Source organism: Stigmatopora argus, chromosome 8, assembly GCF_051989625.1.
Source record: "Stigmatopora argus isolate UIUO_Sarg chromosome 8, RoL_Sarg_1.0, whole genome shotgun sequence".
Lineage (NCBI taxonomy): Eukaryota > Metazoa > Chordata > Actinopteri > Syngnathiformes > Syngnathidae > Stigmatopora > Stigmatopora argus.
Window position 1 is genome coordinate 18485284 of NC_135394.1, and position 21054 is coordinate 18506337.

Genomic DNA, 21054 nt, shown 5'->3' on the forward strand with positions numbered 1-21054 from the left:
CTCACAAACATCACAATCCTGCATTAATAAGCTGGAAAGTAGAATAGGTATCTTTTGTATCTTTTATTATTACGTGTAACATACTTTTTGTATCACGTTTTCTTTTTTTTTGCCAAGTTAAAAACCTTGCTTTTCGTAAGAAACAGACAAACTAACTGTACAGTGGTACCTCGACATACGATCGTAATCCGTTCCGAGACTGACCTCGTATGACGAGATTCTCATCACTCGAGCGGACGTTTTCCATTGAAATGAATGGAAAACAAATGAATTGGTTCCAGCCCTCCCTCTGAAAAAACACCAAAAACAGGATATTGGATTGGAAAAAATGTTTCATTTCTTCTAATTCGCCATCTATTAACAAAGTAACACATAACTAGTGGTTTAATAGTAATAAAATGTGTTTAATCGAACTAAAATTGGGCAGATTTCGCCGACGGGAGACAGAGACGTTTGGGGGCGTGGGCGGGCGGGGGGTTCCTTTTTTTTCCCCACGACAACGCACTCGTAAACGGAACAAACAAATTTAAATGAACTTGGATTAATATATACAGACACTCAAACATACGTTTAATGTAACTTTACACAAAACTGAATTCTAATTTTGTTGTAATCTTTTGTTACCTTGGTTTTCCGGGTTGGCGGACGAAATTTTGATGGCATGACGGGCGAATTATTCGATCGAAATTTCCGCCGTAAGACGAGAATTTTGTATGACGAGCGGTCGTATGACGAGGTACCACTGTATTTGTATTTGTATTTCTAAGTCATCATTTCCTTCGCAAAAGTGGCTCGAATAAAAGTATTTTTCATTAAAAGGATTTAATGGAAAAAAAAAAGCTAACATTTCTTAGAATATATTTAATTAATTATACATTGACAACAATACATCATAAAAAGGATAATAAATCTCTCAACGCTTTGTTTGTCCGCAGCCGAGCATTATGGGAGGCGGCCACGTCGCTCCCCGCGTTCTCCAAAGCCAACCGGACGTCCGTCGTCCGCCGTATCAGAGGTCCGCCGCCGTCAACGGCGGCCAATGGAATCAAGACGACGACGGCGGCGGCGGCGGCGGGAAGACCACCGGGTAGATCTGGCTGTAGTGGTCCACAAAATGCACCTCCAGGCCTTCCGTGATGTAGTCGGGCAGGTCCGAGAAGTCCTTCTTGTTCTCCGCCGGCAGGACCATGCACGTCACCCCGGCGCGTCGGGCCTGATCGCCCAAAAAATTCAATCAAACATCAAGATGGCCGCCTTTTCAAAGGTAAAACGCTGGTCCTACCGCGATGGTTTTCTCCTTGATGCCCCCCACGGGAAGGATCTTCCCCGTCAGAGACACCTCGCCCGTCATGGCCACGTCGGGGCGCACCGGGCGAGCGCTGGCCAGCGACAGCAGGGCCGTGACGATGGTGCAACCGGCGCTGGGGCCGTCCTTGGGCGTGGCCCCCTGGCGAGATAAAAGGTCAGAGGGGGGGTGGGGGTTCGGGGGGCGGAGCCGGACCGCACTTTCTAAAGGCGAGACGTCGTCGAGCACCTCGGGGACGTGAAGGTGAAGGTGCGAGTTGAGCAGGAAGGGGTTCTCCGGTTCCCGCTGGATGAGGAACGCTCTGGCAAAGGTGGAGGCGATTTTGGCGCTTTCCTTCATGACGTCGCCCAGCTGACCTGAACAAGCGTGAGGGCAACCTTTTGTTCATATTTGGAACAATAATGTACGACAAGGGTGTCAGACTCGGTCGGGTTGGTTGGCGGGCCGCTAACGTCAACTCCATTTCATGTGGGCCGCCGGACCATTTTAGATAGAATATTTAGATTTGTTTAAATTATAAATGGATTAAAAGCCCTGAATATTCCGTTTTTTTATAGATCTAAAACAATGTTTATTTGAGCTTTTTTTATATATATATTTTTAGATTTGACAAAATGATTTTTAAACTAAAAACAGAAAAAAATGATGAAAAGATGACTGATTTAAAAGGGGGAAAATCAGGAAATTGAATATCCATCTATACTCTTCATTTGAATTTGATCCTAAAACAGAAAGTCACAAGGCACTCATCATTGACTCTCCCGGGCCACACCAAATGATGCGGCGGGCCAGATTTGGCCCCCGGACCGCCACTTTGACACATGTGATATACGTGTAAGACTGCCAGACTTTCACATAAAACCCTCAAGAACCCACCAGGAGCCACCTGGACAACCATTTTGAGAACCAATCGCAAAGCCCAACTCCCAAACATCTTCAGAAGGAGGCAACATGTAGCCTAGCGGCCAATGGCCGCTAACGTCAATTACCGTTTAGCCCAGTCCCGCGTTTGGTCCTGACCTGTTATCTCCAGAGATCCTTCCCCTTTGTCGTCTTTGCGGGCGGGCCGACGCACGGACGTCTCGATGAAGAGGGTGGAGCCTCCTGCGAGCACGCGTTCGTGGCACCGTGTTAGCGCGTGGCGTTGGCGGGGGAGACGGCGAGAGAGAGACGACGACGACGACGACGGCGACGGCGACTGACCCATGGCGGTCCAGGCTAGCCCCATGACCACTCCCGGCGGCGTGACGTCGTACATCCTGTCCACGGTGAAGATGGGCTTCCCCACGAAGTCCTGAAGGTTTTCCGGCGAGACGCTGACCGCCTCCTGTTGCCCGCTCACGATGGAGAACGCCACTTTCCGGAAAACCTGCGACGGGAAAGCGGGGTCCGGCAAAAGTAAAAGGTTCATTTTCATCCCTGGGAAGATCTACACGCGCTTTCTAGCTAACTGGTTGGACGGGAACTTGGAGCGGGATGGCGCGGTCTGGCGCGGTCTGGCGCGGTCTGGCTTCCCGGCCGCTTACCTTCTCCACTTGTTTCTGCAGGTTCCTGACGCCGGACTCTCGGCAGTACTGTCGGATGAGCAAGCCCAGGGCTTCCGAGGAGATGGAGGCCTTCTCCTCGCTCAAGCCGCACAGCGAGCGCAGTTGAGGAACCAGGTAGCGCTGGACCGGGACCGGGACCGGGACCGGGGCCGGGTAAAGAAGGACGAAAAAAAAGCCGTCATGCGGCCGGTCCGGCTCGGAAGCGGTCCACGAGGACTACCTGGGCGATTTCCAGTTTCTCCTGAGCCACGTATCCCGACACGTTGATCATCTCCATGCGGTCTCGGAGAGGTTCCGGGATGGTGTCGGTGACGTTAGCCGTGCAGATGAACAGGACCTTGGAGAGATCTACGGGGACGTCCAGGTAGTGGTCCAGGAAGTTGGCGTTCTGCTCGGGGTCCAGGAGCTCCAGTAGAGCCGAGGACGGGTCGCCCTGGTAGCCACGCCCTATCTTATCCACCTGGAAACAAGGCGCAAGACGTGTTCCATCACCCCTTTTTGGAGGTACACGGTCAATTGGTCGCCCGGAAGGTTATTGATAATGACCATTGAAATGGTTGCTCAAATTCCCTAAATACAAACTGCCAATTATTATTTAGTCATACTTCATGCCCTATTAATTATTAGGCTAAAGAAAAGCTCAAAATTTCCCAGACTTGTATTGTTTTTTTTGTTGAAGAACTTGCTAAGACCCTGACGGACCGACGTGGCTTCTTAAAGGGACAGCAACGCATGTACATACAAACTCATACACTCACACGTCGGCTCAGTGAAACGGCTCATGGCCATTGTTGGCTTTTATTCATGCGTAGACCATCTTGTTTTACCTTGTTTTGGCGACGGTCTTTGGGTCGCTGGTCTTTTGGTCGCCCGTTGTTGCCGTCCGGGAGACCAAAAGACCACGACCAAAAGACCACGACCAAAAGACGGCGACCAAAAGACCGGCGACGAAACGACCGCACACGTTTTTGGAGCCCATGACCATGATTTTGAATCAAAACCTCCCATTAAATCCTCCATTTTTTAGTTTTCCCAATTGCAACTTTGACCATCTTCAATTTCTCAACCTAAAATGGCGATCACAGAGCGAAAGCCGACTGACCTCGTCTATCAGAACCAGCGGGTTCTCCGTTTTGGTCTTCTTGAGGCACTGGATGATCTTCCCCGGCATGGCGCCCACGTACGTCCTCCTGAGAAAACGGAGGCGGAGGTTAGAAAAGGACCCTTGTCTTTAGATACCGGAGCGATTGGTCGTTTGTCTCCCGGCGCCCGGCCCGGACGACCCGTGTCTTCGCCCACCTGTGCCCCTTGATTTCGGCCACGTCCGTCATGCCGCCCACGCTGAACCTGAAGTACTCGCGGTTGAGGGCGCGGGCGATGGAGCGGGCGATGGAGGTCTTGCCCACGCCCGGCGGGCCGTAGAAGCAGAGGATCTTGCCCTGGGTGGAGCCTCGCAGCTGGCTGACGGCGATGAACTCCTGCCGGGGTGGAAGGTCGACGTCGCGTGGGGGAAAAGCGCGGCGCCCCCGGATCGATTTCGGATTCATTTGGGATTCATTTGGGGTTCATCTGGGGTTCATCTGGGGTTCATTTGGGATTCATTTGGGATTCATTTGGGATTCATTTGGGGTTCATTTGGGATTCGTTTGGGATTCATTTGGGATTCATTTGGGATTCATTTGGGATTCATTTTGGATTCATTTCGGATTAGTTTCCTCCGGCGTGGACTGACCAATATGCGCTTCTTGACGTCGTCCATGCCGTAGTGATCTTCTTCCAGGACCTCCCGGGCCCGGTCCAAGGCCAGGTTCTCCTCGCTGTTGGTGCCCCAGGGCATGCTGGTCAGCCAGTCCAAGTAGTTGCGAGTCACGCTGAAAAACGCACGCATCGTCAACGGTGCTCATCCATTGGTTACAACAACAACAACAACAACAAAAAAGGACTGCGTTGACGTAAAAAAAAAAAAATTCAAAATTAATCTTTTACGATCTTTCGGCCAGACTAAAATGTGATTTAAAAAGCCCCGAAGCAGCAAAGCCACCCACTTGAACTCGGACGAGTGGTTGTCCAGCAGCGCCATCTTGGCCAGCTCCTCATCGATGACGTCCATGATGTGTTGAGGGACCGTCCGGTCTTTCAGCCTCTCGCGGAACTTCTCCTCAATGGCTTCCTTGTCCTCCTTCTCCAGACCCAGCTCCTGTGCGGACGCGGAGGGGCGACATTGGCCTCGACGTTACCAAAAAAGTCAACATTTTTGATGTGATAAAAAAATAAAATAAAACGGAGACTAAATATCCATCAGTTAAAACATTCAAAAAAAACAACAACATTAAGGGCTGTAGGGAAAAAAAAGAAGAAAGGTGTCAAATTTAGAAGAAAAAAAAGTGCGACTTATAGTCCGTAAAATACGGTATGTTTTTTTTTTAAACATTAGATGGATTGGACGTTTAGCTTCATCTTTAGCAGGACACAAGTTAGAGCTCAAGGGCTGTAGGAAAGAAAAAAAAGAAGAAAGGTCCAAATTTAGAAGAAGAAAAAAGTGCGACTTATAGTCCGGAAAATACGGTAAGTTTTTTTTTTTTTTAACTACAGATGGATTGGACGTTTAGCTTCATCATTAGCAGGACACAAGTTAGAGCTCTTGAAAAATATATAACCAATTGATATGGTCTTCATTTCCGGAATGACTCAAGTTTCATCACAATTTTTTTCCCCCATGAAAATTTGTTTTTTTTTTAAAATGTCCAACCTTTTTGATAATCTTGAGCTGCTCCTGTAGCAGGTACTTCCTGTGCGTCTGTTTGATCTTCTCCTCCACCTGCGACAGACAGACAGACAGACAGGCGTGTTGGCGTGGGCGAGGAGGAAAATGGCGTTAGCGTTAGCGGCTAACCTCTCGGCCCAGACGTTGCTGCAATTTGCTGAGCTCAAACTCCTTTTTGAGCAGCGACAGCGCTTTGTACAGACGTTTGGGGATCTGCAAAGAGACCCCAAAAATGGGAAAATGGCCGCTTGGCGCTTCCGTCCGTTGTCGTCGTCGTTTTGGGAGCCTTACGTTGGTTTCCTCCAGGACGTCCTGCAACTCATGAGACTCCGCCCCCGTCAGGGCGGCGCCCATGTCGCTCAGGTAGATGGGGTTGTCCACCACGCGCTGGCCCGCCTGCATCATCTGCAGGACGGACTCCCTAAATCCGCAAAAATGTCCCAAAAATTTGCCTGAGATTGTAAAGTGCTGAGCGTAAGAACAAGGCAGGATGTGGGGGGGGGGGGTGCAAGAGTGCACTGTTTGCAGGAGCCAGGACGAGATAACACACAGGCTGTTGCTGGAGAGGAAAAATACAACTGGGCGGAACCGGCGAGGAGATTCTTCAGAGGAAGAACGACCAATGAGCAAGCTAAAGTTAACTGCAGTATACACATAGCCAATAGAATAATGCCAGGATGCCTTTGTTGTTGTGTCATTTGCATATTGTGTAGTATAACTAAGTTCCTGGGCAACTCAGAAGAAGGAACTACGTCGACTGGTGGCAACAGAGACGTATAGAGATGTACTAAGAGGGACCTGAGACCCAGTCGTATGTATTAGATTTGTGTTAGGAATAAATCCACTCGTGTGTGAAACTGCTAGCTTCCTGATACCTTTCTATTGCAGAACGAGCGCGCAAATTGTTGGATGAGTGGCAGTCGGGTAAGGTCACAAATTGGAGTCAGATTACTAACTTAACTTTAATATAATTATAGAGAAAATTCCCAACACCACCCATGCTAATTTATAAATAAAGTGAAGAAGAAGAAGGAGAAGGAGGAGGAGGAGGAGGAGAAGAAGTAGAAGAAGAAGAAGAAGAACGGTGACCTGTTACCTGTAGAGCGGGTTGAGCGCGATGATGTCACGGATGGTCTTGACGATCTCGGCCGTGAGTGCCTGAAGAAAAAAAAAATCAAATAAAAAAAAAAATACTCAATGTAAGTACAGATGCTCCCCTACTTACGAACATACGACTTACAAACAACGGTACATACCAACATGTCTGCAATTTGCGTTTATGTCGAAAAATCTGAGTCACTTCGATTTTGTATTGCGCGCCTTTTTCCGAGTAGTGCTTCTTTCCGCCGCGAATACCGACGACGACTGGCGCCGTGAGAGCTCAGCTCAGCCAGCATCCACCTTCCTCTGCCCAGTTCGTTGCAGTGCGGAAGTGCGTGAACGTATCTCCAGTGCGCAAAGAACATTTTTCATTTGTATCATTAAATATCTCGTGCATCCATTATTGAATATGGTTGGTAAAAAGCGAAAGTCTTCTATTGAGGGAGTTGCAAGGAAGAGGCAACCCATTTCATTTGAAACCAAAGTGGCAATAATAACGAAGCTTGATGCGCGTGATAAAGTGGTGAGCGTTGCACGGGCATACAACTTGAATGGTTCGACCGTCAGTACCATTTAAAAACAGAAAGATCGGGCAGCAGGACGCAAATATTGAACGTTGCACACAAGTTTGCAAATCAATTGAATGATGCCATACAGTGCTACCGCAACATTTATGATGAAAAAAAGAAGAAAACTTTGCAATCGTTATTAGATAGCTTCTTTCGGCCACTTTCTAGTAAATCTCTCTCTCTCTCTAATGTATGTATACAGTACTGTATGTATTCTCTCCATGTTATTAAATGTTTTTTTCAGTACAAACCAAATGCGTGTTACTTATACAAGCCTTAAACATACAAATGCACTTATATCAACCTTCAATATACTTATATAGGCCTTAAACATCAATTATAATACAAAATATAGCACTGAATCAACTTATGAACAATCGCTCGGAACGTAACTCGTTCGTAAATAGGGGAGCGTCTGTACAGTAATCCCTCAAATATCACGGTTAGGGGTGGCCAAACCGGTCCTCGAGGGCCGCTGTGGGTGCAGGTTTTTGTTCCAACCGATCCAGCACAGACATTTTGACCAATGAGATTTCTGAAGAAAACAAGAAGCACCTGACTGCAATCCACTGATTGCACTTGTAGGACACCCGATTGGTGTAAAGGTGTCATCTTGATGGGTTGGAATGAAAACCTGCACCCACTGCGGCCCTTTGTGGAATAGTTTGGACACCCCTGATGTAGACCATACATGGCCACAAAAATCGAAAAATCGCAAAGTAGGGTCACCTCACCCCTATTATAACCGTTATTTTTCCTAGTAGCAAAAGTGGCTTCCTCTAATGAGTTTCAGCGTGGATTTTCATATTTGTATGAATTTTTATTTTTAAAAAAATAATTAATAACGGGAAAAAATCGCAAAGTAGTGAATTAGCTATAAGTAAAGATGCGATAATCGAGGAATTACCGTAATGATGGCGTAAAAATGGTAAGGCTCTCAGTCGTGAGATTTATTTTTTTCCCCCGCGAACATACCTTGACCTCCTCGGTGACGGTGAAGTTCTCATGGAGGATGTTGTCCACTTCCACCATGAGGACGCCGTCGCTCTCCGACGGCGGCGGCGGCGTGACGTCGGGAGGCGCGGCGTCAGGCTGCGTGGCGTCGGCCGGCGCCACCTGGGGACCGACAGGCTTACCGCGCGTACGCGGAGACGGACGGAGGCGGCGGCGCCGTCTCACATTGTCCTCCGCTGGCTCGCCCGCCGTTTGGCGCCGACGGCGCTTGGACACGCCTTTGCCCGGCGCCTCCCACTGGGGCGACGCCTCCCCCTCTTCCTCCGCCTCCAAGCTCCTCGTGATGCGGATCCTGCCGGAGTTTTGAACAATTTAGTTAACACCCAAAATATTTTTGGGGGAAAAAATAAAGATATGTCCATGTTTGGAAACCATTGTCAATATCTTGGTGCTCGGACGATTCGCCGAAAGACGTTTCGCCGACGGACGTTTGGCCGGCCGACGGACAGGACGTTTCGCCGAAGCGCTCGCCCCGCCCCCGGATCGTGTGTGTACATGTTTTTCAACCTTGGCCCACGGGCCATATACGGCCCGGTACAGAAAACATTCATTTAGAAATAACAAGGGCATGTACTGCCCCCTGCTGGACATATTTCTAAATACAAGTATGTACTACAATGTGCTGCCATTTTTTTCTATTTTTTATCCTTGCGTTTAAAGTAGTAGCCATTTGGAGATCGCGCAATGTAATTGATCAAAGCTGGGGATTGATGTCTGACACTGAGGAAAAAAAACAACACTAGAAGACTTCTGTGAAATTCTAAGTGCCTTGGACAGACTAGAGGACTTAGAGAACAATACCTGAAAATGCCATGGAACTTCAACACTTTGACTTCTAGTTTCATTTGAAATCATTTCCCATTATTTGAGGAAATATAGTACAGACACTCCTCAACTTACGAACGCAATTGGTTCCGAGCGATTGTTCATAAGTTGAATTTGTTTGTAAGTTGATTTAGTGCTATATTTTGTATTATAATTTATGTTTAAGGCCTATATAAGTATATTGAAGGTTTATATAAGTGCATTTGTATGTTTAAGGCTTGTATAAGTAACACGCATTGGTTTGTACTGAAAAAAAAACATTTAATAAAATGGAGAGAATATGTACAGTACTGTAGAGAGAGAGATAGATTTATGTATTAGAAACTGGCCAAAAGAAGCGACCTCATGACGATTGCACAGTTTTCTTCTTTTTTTCATCATAAATGATGCAGTAGCACTGTATGGCATCATTCAATTGATTTGCAAACTTTGTGCAACGTTCAATATTTGGGTCCTGCTGCTCCATCTTTCTGTTTAGAAATGGTACTGAATGTGCAACGCTCACCACTTTCTGACGCGCATCAAGCTTCGTTATTATTGCCACTCGTTTCAAATGAAATGGCTTGCCTCTTCCTTGCAACTCCCTCAATAGAAGCCTTTAGCTTTTTACCAACCATATTCAATATTGGATGCATGAGATATTTAATGATACAAATGAAAAAGGTTCTTTGCACACTGGAGATACATTCACGCACTTCCGCATTGCAACGAAGAAGGTAGATGCTGGGTGAGCTGAGCTCTCACAGCGCCAGGCGTCGGTATTAGCGGCGGAAAGAAGTACTACTCCGAAAAAGACGCGAAATACTACAAAATTGGACTTGCGAACATTTTTGGACTTAAACGCAATTTGCAGACATGTTCGTATGTACCGTTGTTCGTAAGTTGAATGTTCGTAAGTAGGGGAGCGTCTGTATATTCCAAATGATTTGCTGAGAACCTTCATTCAAAGATTAATCTCAATGTTTTCTATGCTCGTGTAAGTTTTCTGGAGTAGGATTTCTGGATTTATAATTTCATGACAGTAGTACTTACTGTTACTACTACTTTATTTTCTCTATTTCTTCTGTCACCTACTGTTCTGCGTGATCTCCAAATGGCTACTACTTTAAACGCAAGGATAAAATAAAAAATATCAAAAATTGCCAGCACATTGCCGGCGAATACGTACTTGTATTTAGAAATATGTCCAGCGGGGGGGCAGTACATGCCCTTGTTATTCCTAAATGAATGTTATCTGTACGCGGCCGAGGTTGAAAAACATGTACACACACACACACGATCCGGGGGTGGGGCGAGCGCTTCGGCGAAACGTCCGTCGGCGAAACGTCTTTCGGTGAATCGTCCGGTCACGAATATCTTAACGACGATAGGCCCAGGGAATAATTGCGATGTGCAAACCTGCGGTGTCCCATGACGATCATCCTCAGCTTGTCCCCCAAGTCCTGCATCTCGTGGATCTGCACAAAGGTCCCGGTGGAGTAGACGGCGTCCAGGGACTCCACCACGTCCGACTCGTCGCTAAAAGAGGGAAGGCGAACGGGCCGGTTAGCGGCGGGAAGCGACGCTAAGCTTGGACGCTAACCCTACGCCACGTACTTGTCATCCGTCTTGAGGAAGACTCCCGCGTAGGGCTGCGCCAGGCCGATCTTTCTCCTCAGGAGCTCCATCAGCTTTTGGTTTTTCACCTGTGACAGTCGCCCATCACATCGACCAATCAGATCGATCGATATATCGACGGGACTTGGGATGACATGGTGTATCGGCCAGCCGATAAATCTAACGTCTATCGCCTCCAATGGTAGTGAACGTGACCGGACGTTTGGTTGCCCGGACGTTTGGTTGCCCGGACGTTTGGTCGCCGGACGTTTGGTCGCCGGACGTTTAGTCGCCGGACGTTTAGTCGCCCGGGTGAATATAATTTTGAGAGCTGGTTTCAACAGTAAACTCTCTGTCATGTTGTCAAACGTCCGGGCGACCAAACGTCCGGGCGACCAAACGTCCGGGCGACCAAACGTCCGGGCGACCAAACGTCCGGGCGACCAAACGTCCGGGCGACCAAACGTCCGGGCGACCAAACGTCCGGGCGACCAAACGTCCCGGCGACCAAACGTCCGGCGACCAAAAGTCCGAGTACCATTAGTAAACGAGTGGAGACGGTCGAGCAACACAAAACTGTATGAATCTAAAATACGTGAGCGGAACTACATTGTAATAAAAGACGCATATGCTAGCTACTCTTCCACAAATATGCTTCTGTGACAAAACAGCCGGACGTCTGTCGTGGTCAAAGTTTCACTTTTCTTTCGCCCGTTGTTACACAAGTGGAATTTTCCGTCCAGCTTCTCACCTCGATGATCTTGATGAATCGGGGGAAGACGGGGTTCCTGCTCACGGCGATCAGCGGTACATTGGGGAACACCTCCGGCACCAACATGGGGGTCAGGGCTGTCATCTGAGGTCCTCCGTCCTCGCCGCCGCCGCCTCCACCGCCGGCGGTGGAGTCTTCTCCCCCCGGCCCCCCGCCCTCGCCGCCGTCCTCCCCGGGCAAGCCGGCGCCACTCGCCCGGTTTCCGAAGGCCCTGGACCGGCAGGACGAAGCCGCGAGGACGCCGGAGTGGGCGCCGCTCAGCGGCATGCAGCGACGACGTCTCGCCGTCGCGTCGCCGTGGTAGCGGCGGACCGAGCCGGGGGGGACCGCCGCCGCCGTCGCCACCGTCGCCGCTGCCGCCGTGTCGGTCTGGCGGAAGCCGAAGCCCAAGGAGCCGGGCGGCTGGAGGAGTTCGACGACGCGGGTGGAATTTCTGTGGAGAATCCCGGCCGCTCTAATCATCTTCATGTACGCCGCCATGCTGCTCTCGAGCTTTCTACGAGCTCACTTCCGTCGAAGGTTGATGACGTCAGTGTTGACATTCGGAGAGACGATTTCTTGACATTGATGACGTTCGCTGAAATCAAATGGATACGATAACATATTTATTTTTTATTTGTGAAATCCAAAGACAAAAAAATATTAGATTATTTATCTTTATATATACACTACGTTGTTGGGAAAATGTCATACATCTATTTTCTGTCAGTTTCAAGATGGCATTGTCATATGTTCTTATTGATGTGAACTGCTTCATTTGTAGTTTTTACATTTCGTCATTTGTAGTTTTTGTATAGTTCAATTTAAAAAGCGGACAGTGATGGATTGGCAGTTTGACTTTTTTTTCATCACATTTTCAGATTTGGAAAAGATTAGCGAAAAAGTCAAACACAAACCACTCCGGTCATAATTGCAAGATTTGCATTTTTTTTCGCTAGCTAAGCTAATTGTACGCTAAACTTAGCTACGGGTGATTGGTTGTTTGTCTCCATGAGCCTTGGGATTGGCTTGCGGTCAAAAAAACAAAAGAGAAGGTTAGCATTTTATTAACACTTTTAGCGTTTCTCCATTGTTTTTGACCAATCCCAGAGTTCCCCAAAACAGTAGAAAATGAAAATCAGTCGTCCTCCTCGTCCTGCTCCTCGTCCGAGTCTCCTTCCTCGGCCTCCTCGGCCGCCTGCTTCTCGTCCAGCGCGTCCTGCAGCGCCTGCTCCTCCTCCACGGTGGGGTCCACGTCCTCTGTGATCTCGGGGGCGCTGGGGTACTCGTTCTGCGGCGCCGGCGGCAGTAACGGGCTGTAGCCGTCGCCCGGGTACTTGAGGCCCCAGCCCACGTAGATGTTCTCAAACTTCCTGCCGGCACAATCCAAAAGCACACCGTCGGACGCCGAACGCCGAAAAAACGGGCGGTGAAAGTGGGAAAAGAGCTTTTTTGGGGGGCGGGGGGTGGCTCCCGAGCCACATTCGGCCATCATCAACTTGCGACTGACTTGGCGTAAGCGTAGGCGCAGGCTCCGGGCCAGCAGTTGGAGCGCATGACGGCGATGGCGTGCTGGGAAGTGAGCGTGGACGAGAGGCTGGAGCTCCACGGGACCGTCTCGAAGACTTCCGCGTCCTGGGACAGCGGCGTCAAAAGCGGCGGTCCCACTTCGGGTTCGGGCTCGTCGGGGTCTTCGTCGATCTCCTCCGCCTCCTCCTCGTTGGACTCGTCTTCCGTCTTCGACGCCAGGTTGACCCACGTGCAGCGGCCCTGTCACCCACGCAAAAAAAAATGAAATTAAAAAAAAAAAAGGCTTCCCTAGGCCACAGGTGTCAAAGTGCCGGCCCGGGGGCCAAATCTGGCCCGCCACATCATTTTGTGTGGCCCGAGAAAGTCAACGATGAGTGCCTTGTGACTTTCTGTTTTAGGATCAAATTCAAATGAAGAGTATAGATGTATATTACATTTCCTGATTTTCCCCCTTTGAAATCAATCATTGTCATTTTTTAATCATTTTTTTGTGTTTTTAGTTCAAAAATCATTTTGTCAAATCGAAAAATTAATATATTAATATTTTCCGTTTTCCACTTTAATATTGAACATCATTAAAAAATATATTTTGTTTCCATTTGAAATAAAAACATGATTAAAAGAAATGTTCCATTACTAAGAAAAAAAAGCTTAAATAAACATTGTTTTAGATCTATAAAAATGGACCATTTAGGGATTTTTATCCATTTATTAAAAAGAATCGCGGGCAACATTAACGTCAACTCGGTTGAATGTGGGTTGGACCATTTTAGATATAATATTTAGATATAGATTTTTTTATAAATGGATTAAAAGAACTGGATTAAAATCCCTGAATATTCCGTTTTTTTGATAAATCTAAAACAATGTTTATTTGAGCTTTTTTTAAAAATATATTTTTAGATTTGACAAAATGATTTTTGAACTAAAAAGACAGAAAAAATGGATTCAAAAATGACAATGATTGATTTAAAAGGGGGGAAATCAGGAAATGGAATATACATCTATACTCTTCATTTGAATTTGATCCTAAAACAGAAAGTCACAAGGCACTCATCGTTGACTTTCCCGGGGCGCACAAAATGAGGCGGCCCGGGGGCCACATTTGGCCCCCGGGCCGCCACATGGACACGTGTCCTAGGCTAATTGTACGCTAAACTATCATTAGCTATGAGTGATGGGTTGTTTGTCTCCTTGTGCCCTGCGATTGGGTGTCAGCTAATGAAGGTTGTCCCCCCGCCTGGTGCCCGTAGTAGTTAGCTGGGATAAGCTCCGGCACCCCCAGCGACCTTCAGCTTTTGAATTTGGTCGCGTGCTGATGGCAGTTTTTGTTTTGTTGTGTTTTTTGTTGTTGTTGTTTTTGTTGTTGTTGTTTTTTTGCTACCTGATGCAGAATGTGCTGGGTGTGGTGCACCCAGGAGGAAAGGGAGTCGACCAGCTCGCCGACGGTGACGCCCTCGAACTCGGGGTTCTCCTCGATGCCGTCCTCCTCGGAGCCCTCCTCCTCGGCGCCCTCCTCCTCGATGGCCTGGTAGAAGCCCTGCGGGCTGATCTGCGTGCCGGCCGAGATGCGGGCGATCTGCGCCCGCAGGTAGTTGGCCTCGTTGCCCGGGAAGGGCGGGTAGCTGACGATGGGGGCGTCCAGCCGCCCCGTGAAGAACTTGCGGATCTGCCGCGCCACCGTCACCTGCGCCGGCGTCACCGACGGCAGCTTGGACCACGGCAGGCCCGGCTCGTTGCACACAAAGTACACAAACTTGTTGGCGCCCGTGCCTTTGGCCTCCTTGGGGACCACGGGGGGCGGCTTGTAGGTGGACTGGGGCAGCGGGTCCATCTGTCCACACACCAAGGAGCGTACTAAGTCAACAAACCAAACGGGACCCCACGGGAACAGGAAGTAAGTCACCCAAAAAGATCCCCAAATCAACAAGAAGTGAGGACAAATTCAAAGGAAACCCGGTCGGTCGGTCGGTAATGCTACAAATTTCAACAGTTAAAATCAACAGGAAGTGGCCCAAAAGCAACAGGAAGTGAGCCAAAAGGCCCCAAATCAACAGGAAGTGACGCCAAAAGGCCCAAAATCAAAAGGAAGTGACGCCAAAAGGCCCAAAATCAAAAGGAAGTGACGCCAAATTAAAAGGAAACCCGGTAATGCTACAAATTTCAACAGTTAAAATCAACAGGAAGTGGCCCAAGAGCAACAGGAAGTGAGCCAAAAGGCCCCAAATCAACAGGAAGTGACGCCAAAAGGCCCAAAATCAAAAGGAAGTGATGCCAAATTAAAAGGAAACCCGGTAATGCTACAAATTTCAACAGTTTGTGACCTAGAAATGCCCAGAATCAAAAGGAAGTGAACCCATGAGAACAAAAAGTGATCAGTAAGAAGTGACCCTTCAGGAAGTGCCTGGGCATAGCTCCAAAATCAACAGGAAGTAGCGGCAAAGCAAAACCAGAAAATGCTCCAATTGAAGCCAGCTAGAAATCCCCAGGTCCAACGGGACCACGTACCTCGCTGTCGCCGTTGGCGTCGGCGTCCACGTCCCTGGCCTCGTCGTCGGCCGCCTCCTCGGCCGCCTCGTCGTCCTCCTCCTCGCCCTCGCCAAACTCGGCCTCGGCGATGACGTAGCTGCGCTCGGTGCCCAGGATCTTGCCCCACAGGCGGCAGCGCTGCATTGTGTACGAGGACACCAGCTGCTTGAGCGCCAGGAAGATGCGCTGCGTCTCCTCGCGGCCCAGCCCCACCCCCGCCTGCGCCAGGAAGTAGGCGATCTCGCTCACGTTGGGCAGCGCCGACTCCTGTCGGGACGACAAAAAAAAAAAAACAGCCAGACATTTGACATTTGCTCCCAAAGAAATACCGTATTTTCACAACTATAAGGCGCACATAAAAGTCTTGCGCCTTATAATCCAGTGCACTTTATATATGGACCAATACTAAAATTGTTATCACGATAAAATTAAATAAATCAGTCGATAGGGTACACCGACCGACCGACCGACCAACTCTACTATTTTCCCGTAGACAAAGTACTGCGCAGTGGCTGCTGGGATATGTAGTAGTTCTTTTGTCAATACACCCAATGGATTGTGGCCTGTATACATGGACATCAACACAGCTTTACGAAGGGTGGCAGTTACGCTAGCTACCAGCTAGCTACTATTTGCGAATGGATTATGGCCGCCTGGACGAACGTATTAAATTCAGCGTTTTCGATGGACAATTGTTCAATTGGGACACAGAAAATGAGGACTTGACTTGATGGATTTGTGGGTGATGATGACGTGAGTAAGTTGTAAAATGGCGAAATAAAGTACAACCCAACTCAGTTTTGCCTCCGTTGCCTTTTTAAAAACGTGTTTTTAGCGTGCATTTGGTGCATGTAGCACCAAAAGAGTGTGTTTGCCGTTGTAGCATATTGATACTATTAGTGCAAAGTTATCACAGCCGTCAACCTGGGTGTATTGACAAAAGGACTATATATCCCAGCAGTCACTGCGCACCGGAAATAGCGTCTGGGGCTGCTTCCGTAGCCAGCGCTATTACGGTTCGAAATTCATCCATAAATAATATATATATATATATATATATATATGCCATGTCTGGCTGCGTCTAGAAGAACGGTGCGTCCTTTGTGCGTGTAAAATACAGAAATAGCACTCGTTATTGACACTGCGGCTAAAAATACGATGCGCCGAATAGTGGTGAAAATACGGTAAATGACTGTTTTTCCAGTGGTCCGGTCGGTACCAGTTCAAACTCGTGCTCGGGAGCGTCCTCGGGGCGCACGAAGAGGACCTTCTGCTGCTCGGCCAGTTCCTCGGCGGCCGTGGCGGGCTGCAGGTCCTGCAGGCTGCTCTGCGTGTCCTCGTACAGCCGCAGCTTGACGTCGTGGCTCAGGTCCTCCATCACGTCCACCGCGTCGTGAGGACGCTCCTCGATCACGCGCATCAGCAGCCGCGAAAGGTGGTCGTACCTGCCGCGTGCAAAAGAACCAAATGGTCACCTGAGAACATTTTCCAACAAGAAACAGCTGTGCCTCAAAGTTTTTCTTTTCTTTCTTTTTCTTTTTTTATGAAATAGTTTCTCTTTGGGTGAAGCTACAATGAATAAGTCATAAATAAATAAATAAGTAGTCAACCATGCTAGCTATAGCGTTAGCGTCAAACTTTAACGTTAGCAAATAAAGTTAGTTTGAGCTTTTATGGTTATTATACAAGTGGAATGAGATTTTAAGCTTCAACACAAATGCAAAAATAACAACAACAAACAAATAATCAATAAATAATACATCAATATTTAATAAATAGGTCAGAAGTAAAGTAGTACTACTATTCAAGTAGTCAACATAATAAGTGGGCAAGTGCACAACAACAAACGAACAGTTAATCAATAAAGAAGTAGTCAACATAATAAATCAGTAGAGGTCCACATGAATAAGTGGTCACAAAAAGAAGTACGTAAGTACAAAAAGGGACTAAAGAGGTTAGCAGCCTTTGGAATTAGTACCATGCTAGCCATAACGTTAGCGTAAAAGTTTGTTGTAGGTCATTGGTACCATGCTAGCCACGCTATTTTTTATTTCTCGATTATTGCGTAGGATACTAATTATTTTTCAAAGACAGATGAGTCATGAGGAAGCTGTCAATGGGCAGATATATTATTTTTATATATTTATGTTATTTCATCAATATGGGTGGCTAGATGGAAAGAAAGAAACGTGTCAAGAAAACACCTGAATCAAAATTTAAAACGTCCATAATTAGAATAAAGAATTTGAAATTGTCGCCAAAAAAACGTTGCATAATCGTCATTTCCGCTATCCGCCGGAAGGATAAAAAGCAGGCAACGCGCAGGAGCTCCGGAACGTCCCCCCAGCGCTCCTCATCGTGCAGCCGAGGTAACGTCGCAAGGTTCCGCCGAACGTCTGTCGTTATGAAATGGCGGAAGCTCAAACATTAGCTTACGTCGCAGCCACCTTTCCTCATTGCCGGGATCCCGGCCTGTTAGTTTGAGGGCCACCGGGCCCAGGAATATCGAGTTTTCCTCGTGGGACGTTGCTGCTCTTTTTCCCACACCTAAATTCTGATGGAGACTCCATTGATAGCTGCTAGCTAGGCTTCTTCACACAGTCGAGGACACTGTATGCGTTACACTGCTAGAGAGATGCGCTGTAACAGCCATTGACACTCGCGTGGCTCATTTGAAACAGCCACGAGCCGGGAACCTACCTCGAACAGAAACTCCAAAGTGGAGTCCCCACATACACCTGAAGTTTCGAAGGCTATGGGCTGGAACAAGTATCTATCGACAAGCGGTGCATACTTGACAGCCTTCATTGACTCTGCCTTGTTCGCAGCTGAGCACGCTTTTATTGCAGATGAAGAAGCAATTGAGGATTGAGAAAAGGTGTCAACAACTGTCACATCCCATGTCAAACACTTTCCCATCTTCCAAGGAAAGATTGACAAGCCGTCAGGCCTTCGCTCGTCTGCACGCACCAGGCCACTTGGCTCGAGGATTGAAGGAACACCAGCTTGACATAGTGCGCGTTTAACGATGTCGTTGATGTTGGAGTGACGAGGGAAACGACCAGCTTGGACACGGCAGGACAAGGGGTGGAGAGCTCGGCTATCTATTGAATGACCACACTTACTTTAGTTTTTTAAACTTTAATTTAGCTAACTAGTTTGGAAGAAGGCGTACCTTCTGTGAGGTTCCGATTGGTCAGGTTGAGACTTCCGCTTTTCCGGGCCGCTCTCAGGAGTCCGTACGGGACTGTCGGCTCGCTTTTGGGGGTCCTAAAGCCCCGCAGAGAGTCCGAAGTCTCCTGCTGCGCGCCCCTCAAACGAGACATTTGAATTGCTAGCTGCTCTCCCACTCCCGCTCACAGGTTGTGGCTTCCGGCTTTAATTTAGCTAACTAGTTTGGAAGAAGGCGTACCTTCTGTGAGGTTCCGATTGGTCAGGTTGAGACTTCCGCTTTTCCGGGCCGCTCTCAGGAGTCCGTACGGGACTGTCGGCTCGCTTTTGGGGGTCCTAAAGCCCCGCAGAGAGTCCGAAGTCTCCTGCTGCGTGCCCCTCAAACGAGACATTTGAATTGCTAGCTGCTCTCCCACTCCCGCTCACAGGTTGTGGCTTCCGGCTTTAAATTAACTAACTAGTTTTGAGGAAGGCGTACCTTCTGTGAGGTTCCGATTTTTCAGGTCGAGACCTCCGCTTTTCCGGGCCGCTCTAAGGAGTCCGTACGGGACTGTCGGCTCGCTTTTGGGGGTCCTAAAGCCCCGCAGGGAGTCCGAAGTCTCCTGCTGCGCGCCCCTCAAACGAGACATTTGAATTTTTTCGTTTGCTAGCAAAACGCTGCTCTCCCACTCCTGCTTACAGGTTGTCGCTTCCGGCTTTAATTTAGCTAACTAGTTTGGAAGAAGGCGTACCTTCTGTGAGGTTCCGATTTTTCAGGTCGAGACCTCCGCTTTTCCGGGCCGCTCTAAGGAGTCCGTACGGGACTGTCGGCTCGCTTTTGGGGGTCCTAAAGCCCCGCAGGGAGTCCGAAGTCTCCTGCTGCGCGCCCCTCAAACGAGACATTTGAATTGCTAGCTGCTCTCCCACTCCCGCTCACAGGTTGTGGCTTCCGGCTTCCGCCCGCTAATTCGTCACTTCCGCCTTACGCCATCTGACATCGCCTATTGGACACAACACATTTGCACAGAATCGGGTCACAAACTTTGACACCGAGACGATGAGCAATGGAGATGCGAAGCTCATCGGGGGGGGGAGTTTATTGCCCAAAGTCGCACTTGGCAAAGCATTCAACCAAGCTCCGGAGGGAAACGTCGACGCTGATTTCCAAGATGGCGCCGTTCACGCAGGAGCCAGTGTAAGTAGCTCTGTACACTCTTATGGTTTTCGTGTTTTACAGCCCTTCTAATTACATTTGAATATTTCTTTATACATTCCTTTTTACTTGACTTTGTACTTTATACTTTTTACTTGAATGTTTTTACAACTTTCCTTGTTCTGTTAGCCTGGCTTCTTTCGGCTACTTCTTTTTTGGAACCATTCGGCCATGCCTACGCTGTCACACACATGGATGGGACTGTTACAATACGCAGCGGAAGGAGTAGCAACACCTCGGTGCCGCCGGGGATTCGGAGCTGGACAAAAGTGCCGGGAGAAGAGGCAACGCTTCTGACCAACCATTCCATCGTGGGATAAGATGGAAGAGCTGTCGGCGCTTACCAGCAACGGAATCGAGGTGCCCTACTCTGCTACTGTTGTCTTAAGCTTCTGACTACTGAGGAACTGGGTGGATAAGCTTGGAAGGAAGAGTGACTCTGCATATTCTCTACCTCGGTCACAGTCTGCAGAAGTTCCCCATCTTGTGGAAGACTTCCTGTGTGTGGTTCCAGTTTCCATTGACTTTGATTTGCTTTGTACTTTTTGCTTTTGCTTTGTTGTTGTGCGGCCTTTGCGACTGTACTGTCTAACTTCTAACTATGCTAACTTTTCTTGCTGCTACTGTTGTCACAATGAAATTTCCCGAATACGGGATGAATAAAGTTATCCAATCCAATCCAATCCAATAATGCTAGCTATAGCGTTAGCGTAAAAGTCGACGTCAACGAGATGAAAACTTACAAGTTGAGGTTGCTTTTGCTGCTGCTCTTCATGAGGAAAGCTTTAAAGGAGGCAGCCACCTGCACGCTCACTTGTTGAGTTCCGTCCATCTCGGCTTTCGGAACAAAATCCGCCCCGAGGCAGCGACGAGACGACGGACACCTGACAAACACAAATTCGGGAGCCGAGCGAGTGGAAGGCGACGACCGCGTCGCCACGGCAACGGCCGCGCAGGCGCAGTTAACATAAATGACAACATGGAAATTCAAGGTTTCAACGCATCGTTCAACGTGTCATTAAGTCTTTCAATTAGGAACGAGGACTATCTCAAATTTGGATTAGAAAAATGAGATATGGAAAAGAAAAAGTAGGACTACAGTAGTAATTCTGTATAGCATTATTTCAATAAAAAATAAATAAAACACATGGTAATAAAG

At 48.2% G+C, this 21054-nt stretch overlaps 2 protein-coding genes and 1 long non-coding RNA gene across 6 annotated transcripts; 1 reads left to right on the forward strand and 2 right to left on the reverse strand.

Annotated features, from left to right (window-relative positions):
* Positions 1–846: 846 nt before the first annotated feature.
* Positions 847–12021, reverse strand: LOC144079458 (lon protease homolog, mitochondrial-like). 3 transcript variants are annotated; one of them, XM_077608237.1, is made up of 20 exons: positions 11474–12020; positions 10723–10811; positions 10525–10644; positions 8467–8593; positions 8263–8403; positions 6714–6775; positions 5909–6038; positions 5747–5830; positions 5603–5671; positions 4899–5050; positions 4586–4724; positions 4153–4331; positions 3956–4043; positions 3074–3313; positions 2833–2973; positions 2510–2675; positions 2327–2410; positions 1507–1662; positions 1283–1447; positions 847–1213 (listed from the first exon to the last, which is right to left on the reverse strand). In XM_077608237.1, the coding sequence occupies exons 1-20, from the start codon at positions 11972–11974 to the stop codon at positions 891–893; spliced, it is 3156 nt and encodes a 1051-aa protein (XP_077464363.1). In that variant the 5' UTR covers positions 11975–12020; the 3' UTR covers positions 847–890. The 3 variants fall into 3 exon arrangements, with proteins under 3 accessions (XP_077464363.1, XP_077464362.1, XP_077464364.1); XM_077608236.1 differs by having other exon boundaries at positions 8263–8593; positions 11474–12021; XM_077608238.1 differs by having other exon boundaries at positions 1535–1662; positions 8263–8593.
* Positions 12022–12093: 72 nt separating this feature from the next.
* Positions 12094–20832, reverse strand: LOC144079460 (radial spoke head protein 6 homolog A-like). 2 transcript variants are annotated; one of them, XM_077608242.1, is made up of 7 exons: positions 18708–19393; positions 18503–18636; positions 16752–16977; positions 15512–15799; positions 14388–14837; positions 12984–13243; positions 12094–12846 (listed from the first exon to the last, which is right to left on the reverse strand). In XM_077608242.1, the coding sequence occupies exons 3-7, from the start codon at positions 16950–16952 to the stop codon at positions 12612–12614; spliced, it is 1434 nt and encodes a 477-aa protein (XP_077464368.1). In that variant the 5' UTR covers positions 16953–16977; positions 18503–18636; positions 18708–19393; the 3' UTR covers positions 12094–12611. The 2 variants fall into 2 exon arrangements, with proteins under 2 accessions (XP_077464368.1, XP_077464367.1); XM_077608241.1 differs by lacking the exons at positions 18503–18636; positions 18708–19393 and adding an exon at positions 20639–20832.
* Positions 17880–20578, forward strand: LOC144079464 (uncharacterized). The gene is made up of 2 exons (XR_013301542.1): positions 17880–19877; positions 20025–20578. It is a non-coding gene; the product is annotated as an uncharacterized LOC144079464 (long non-coding RNA).
* Positions 20833–21054: the final 222 nt, after the last annotated feature.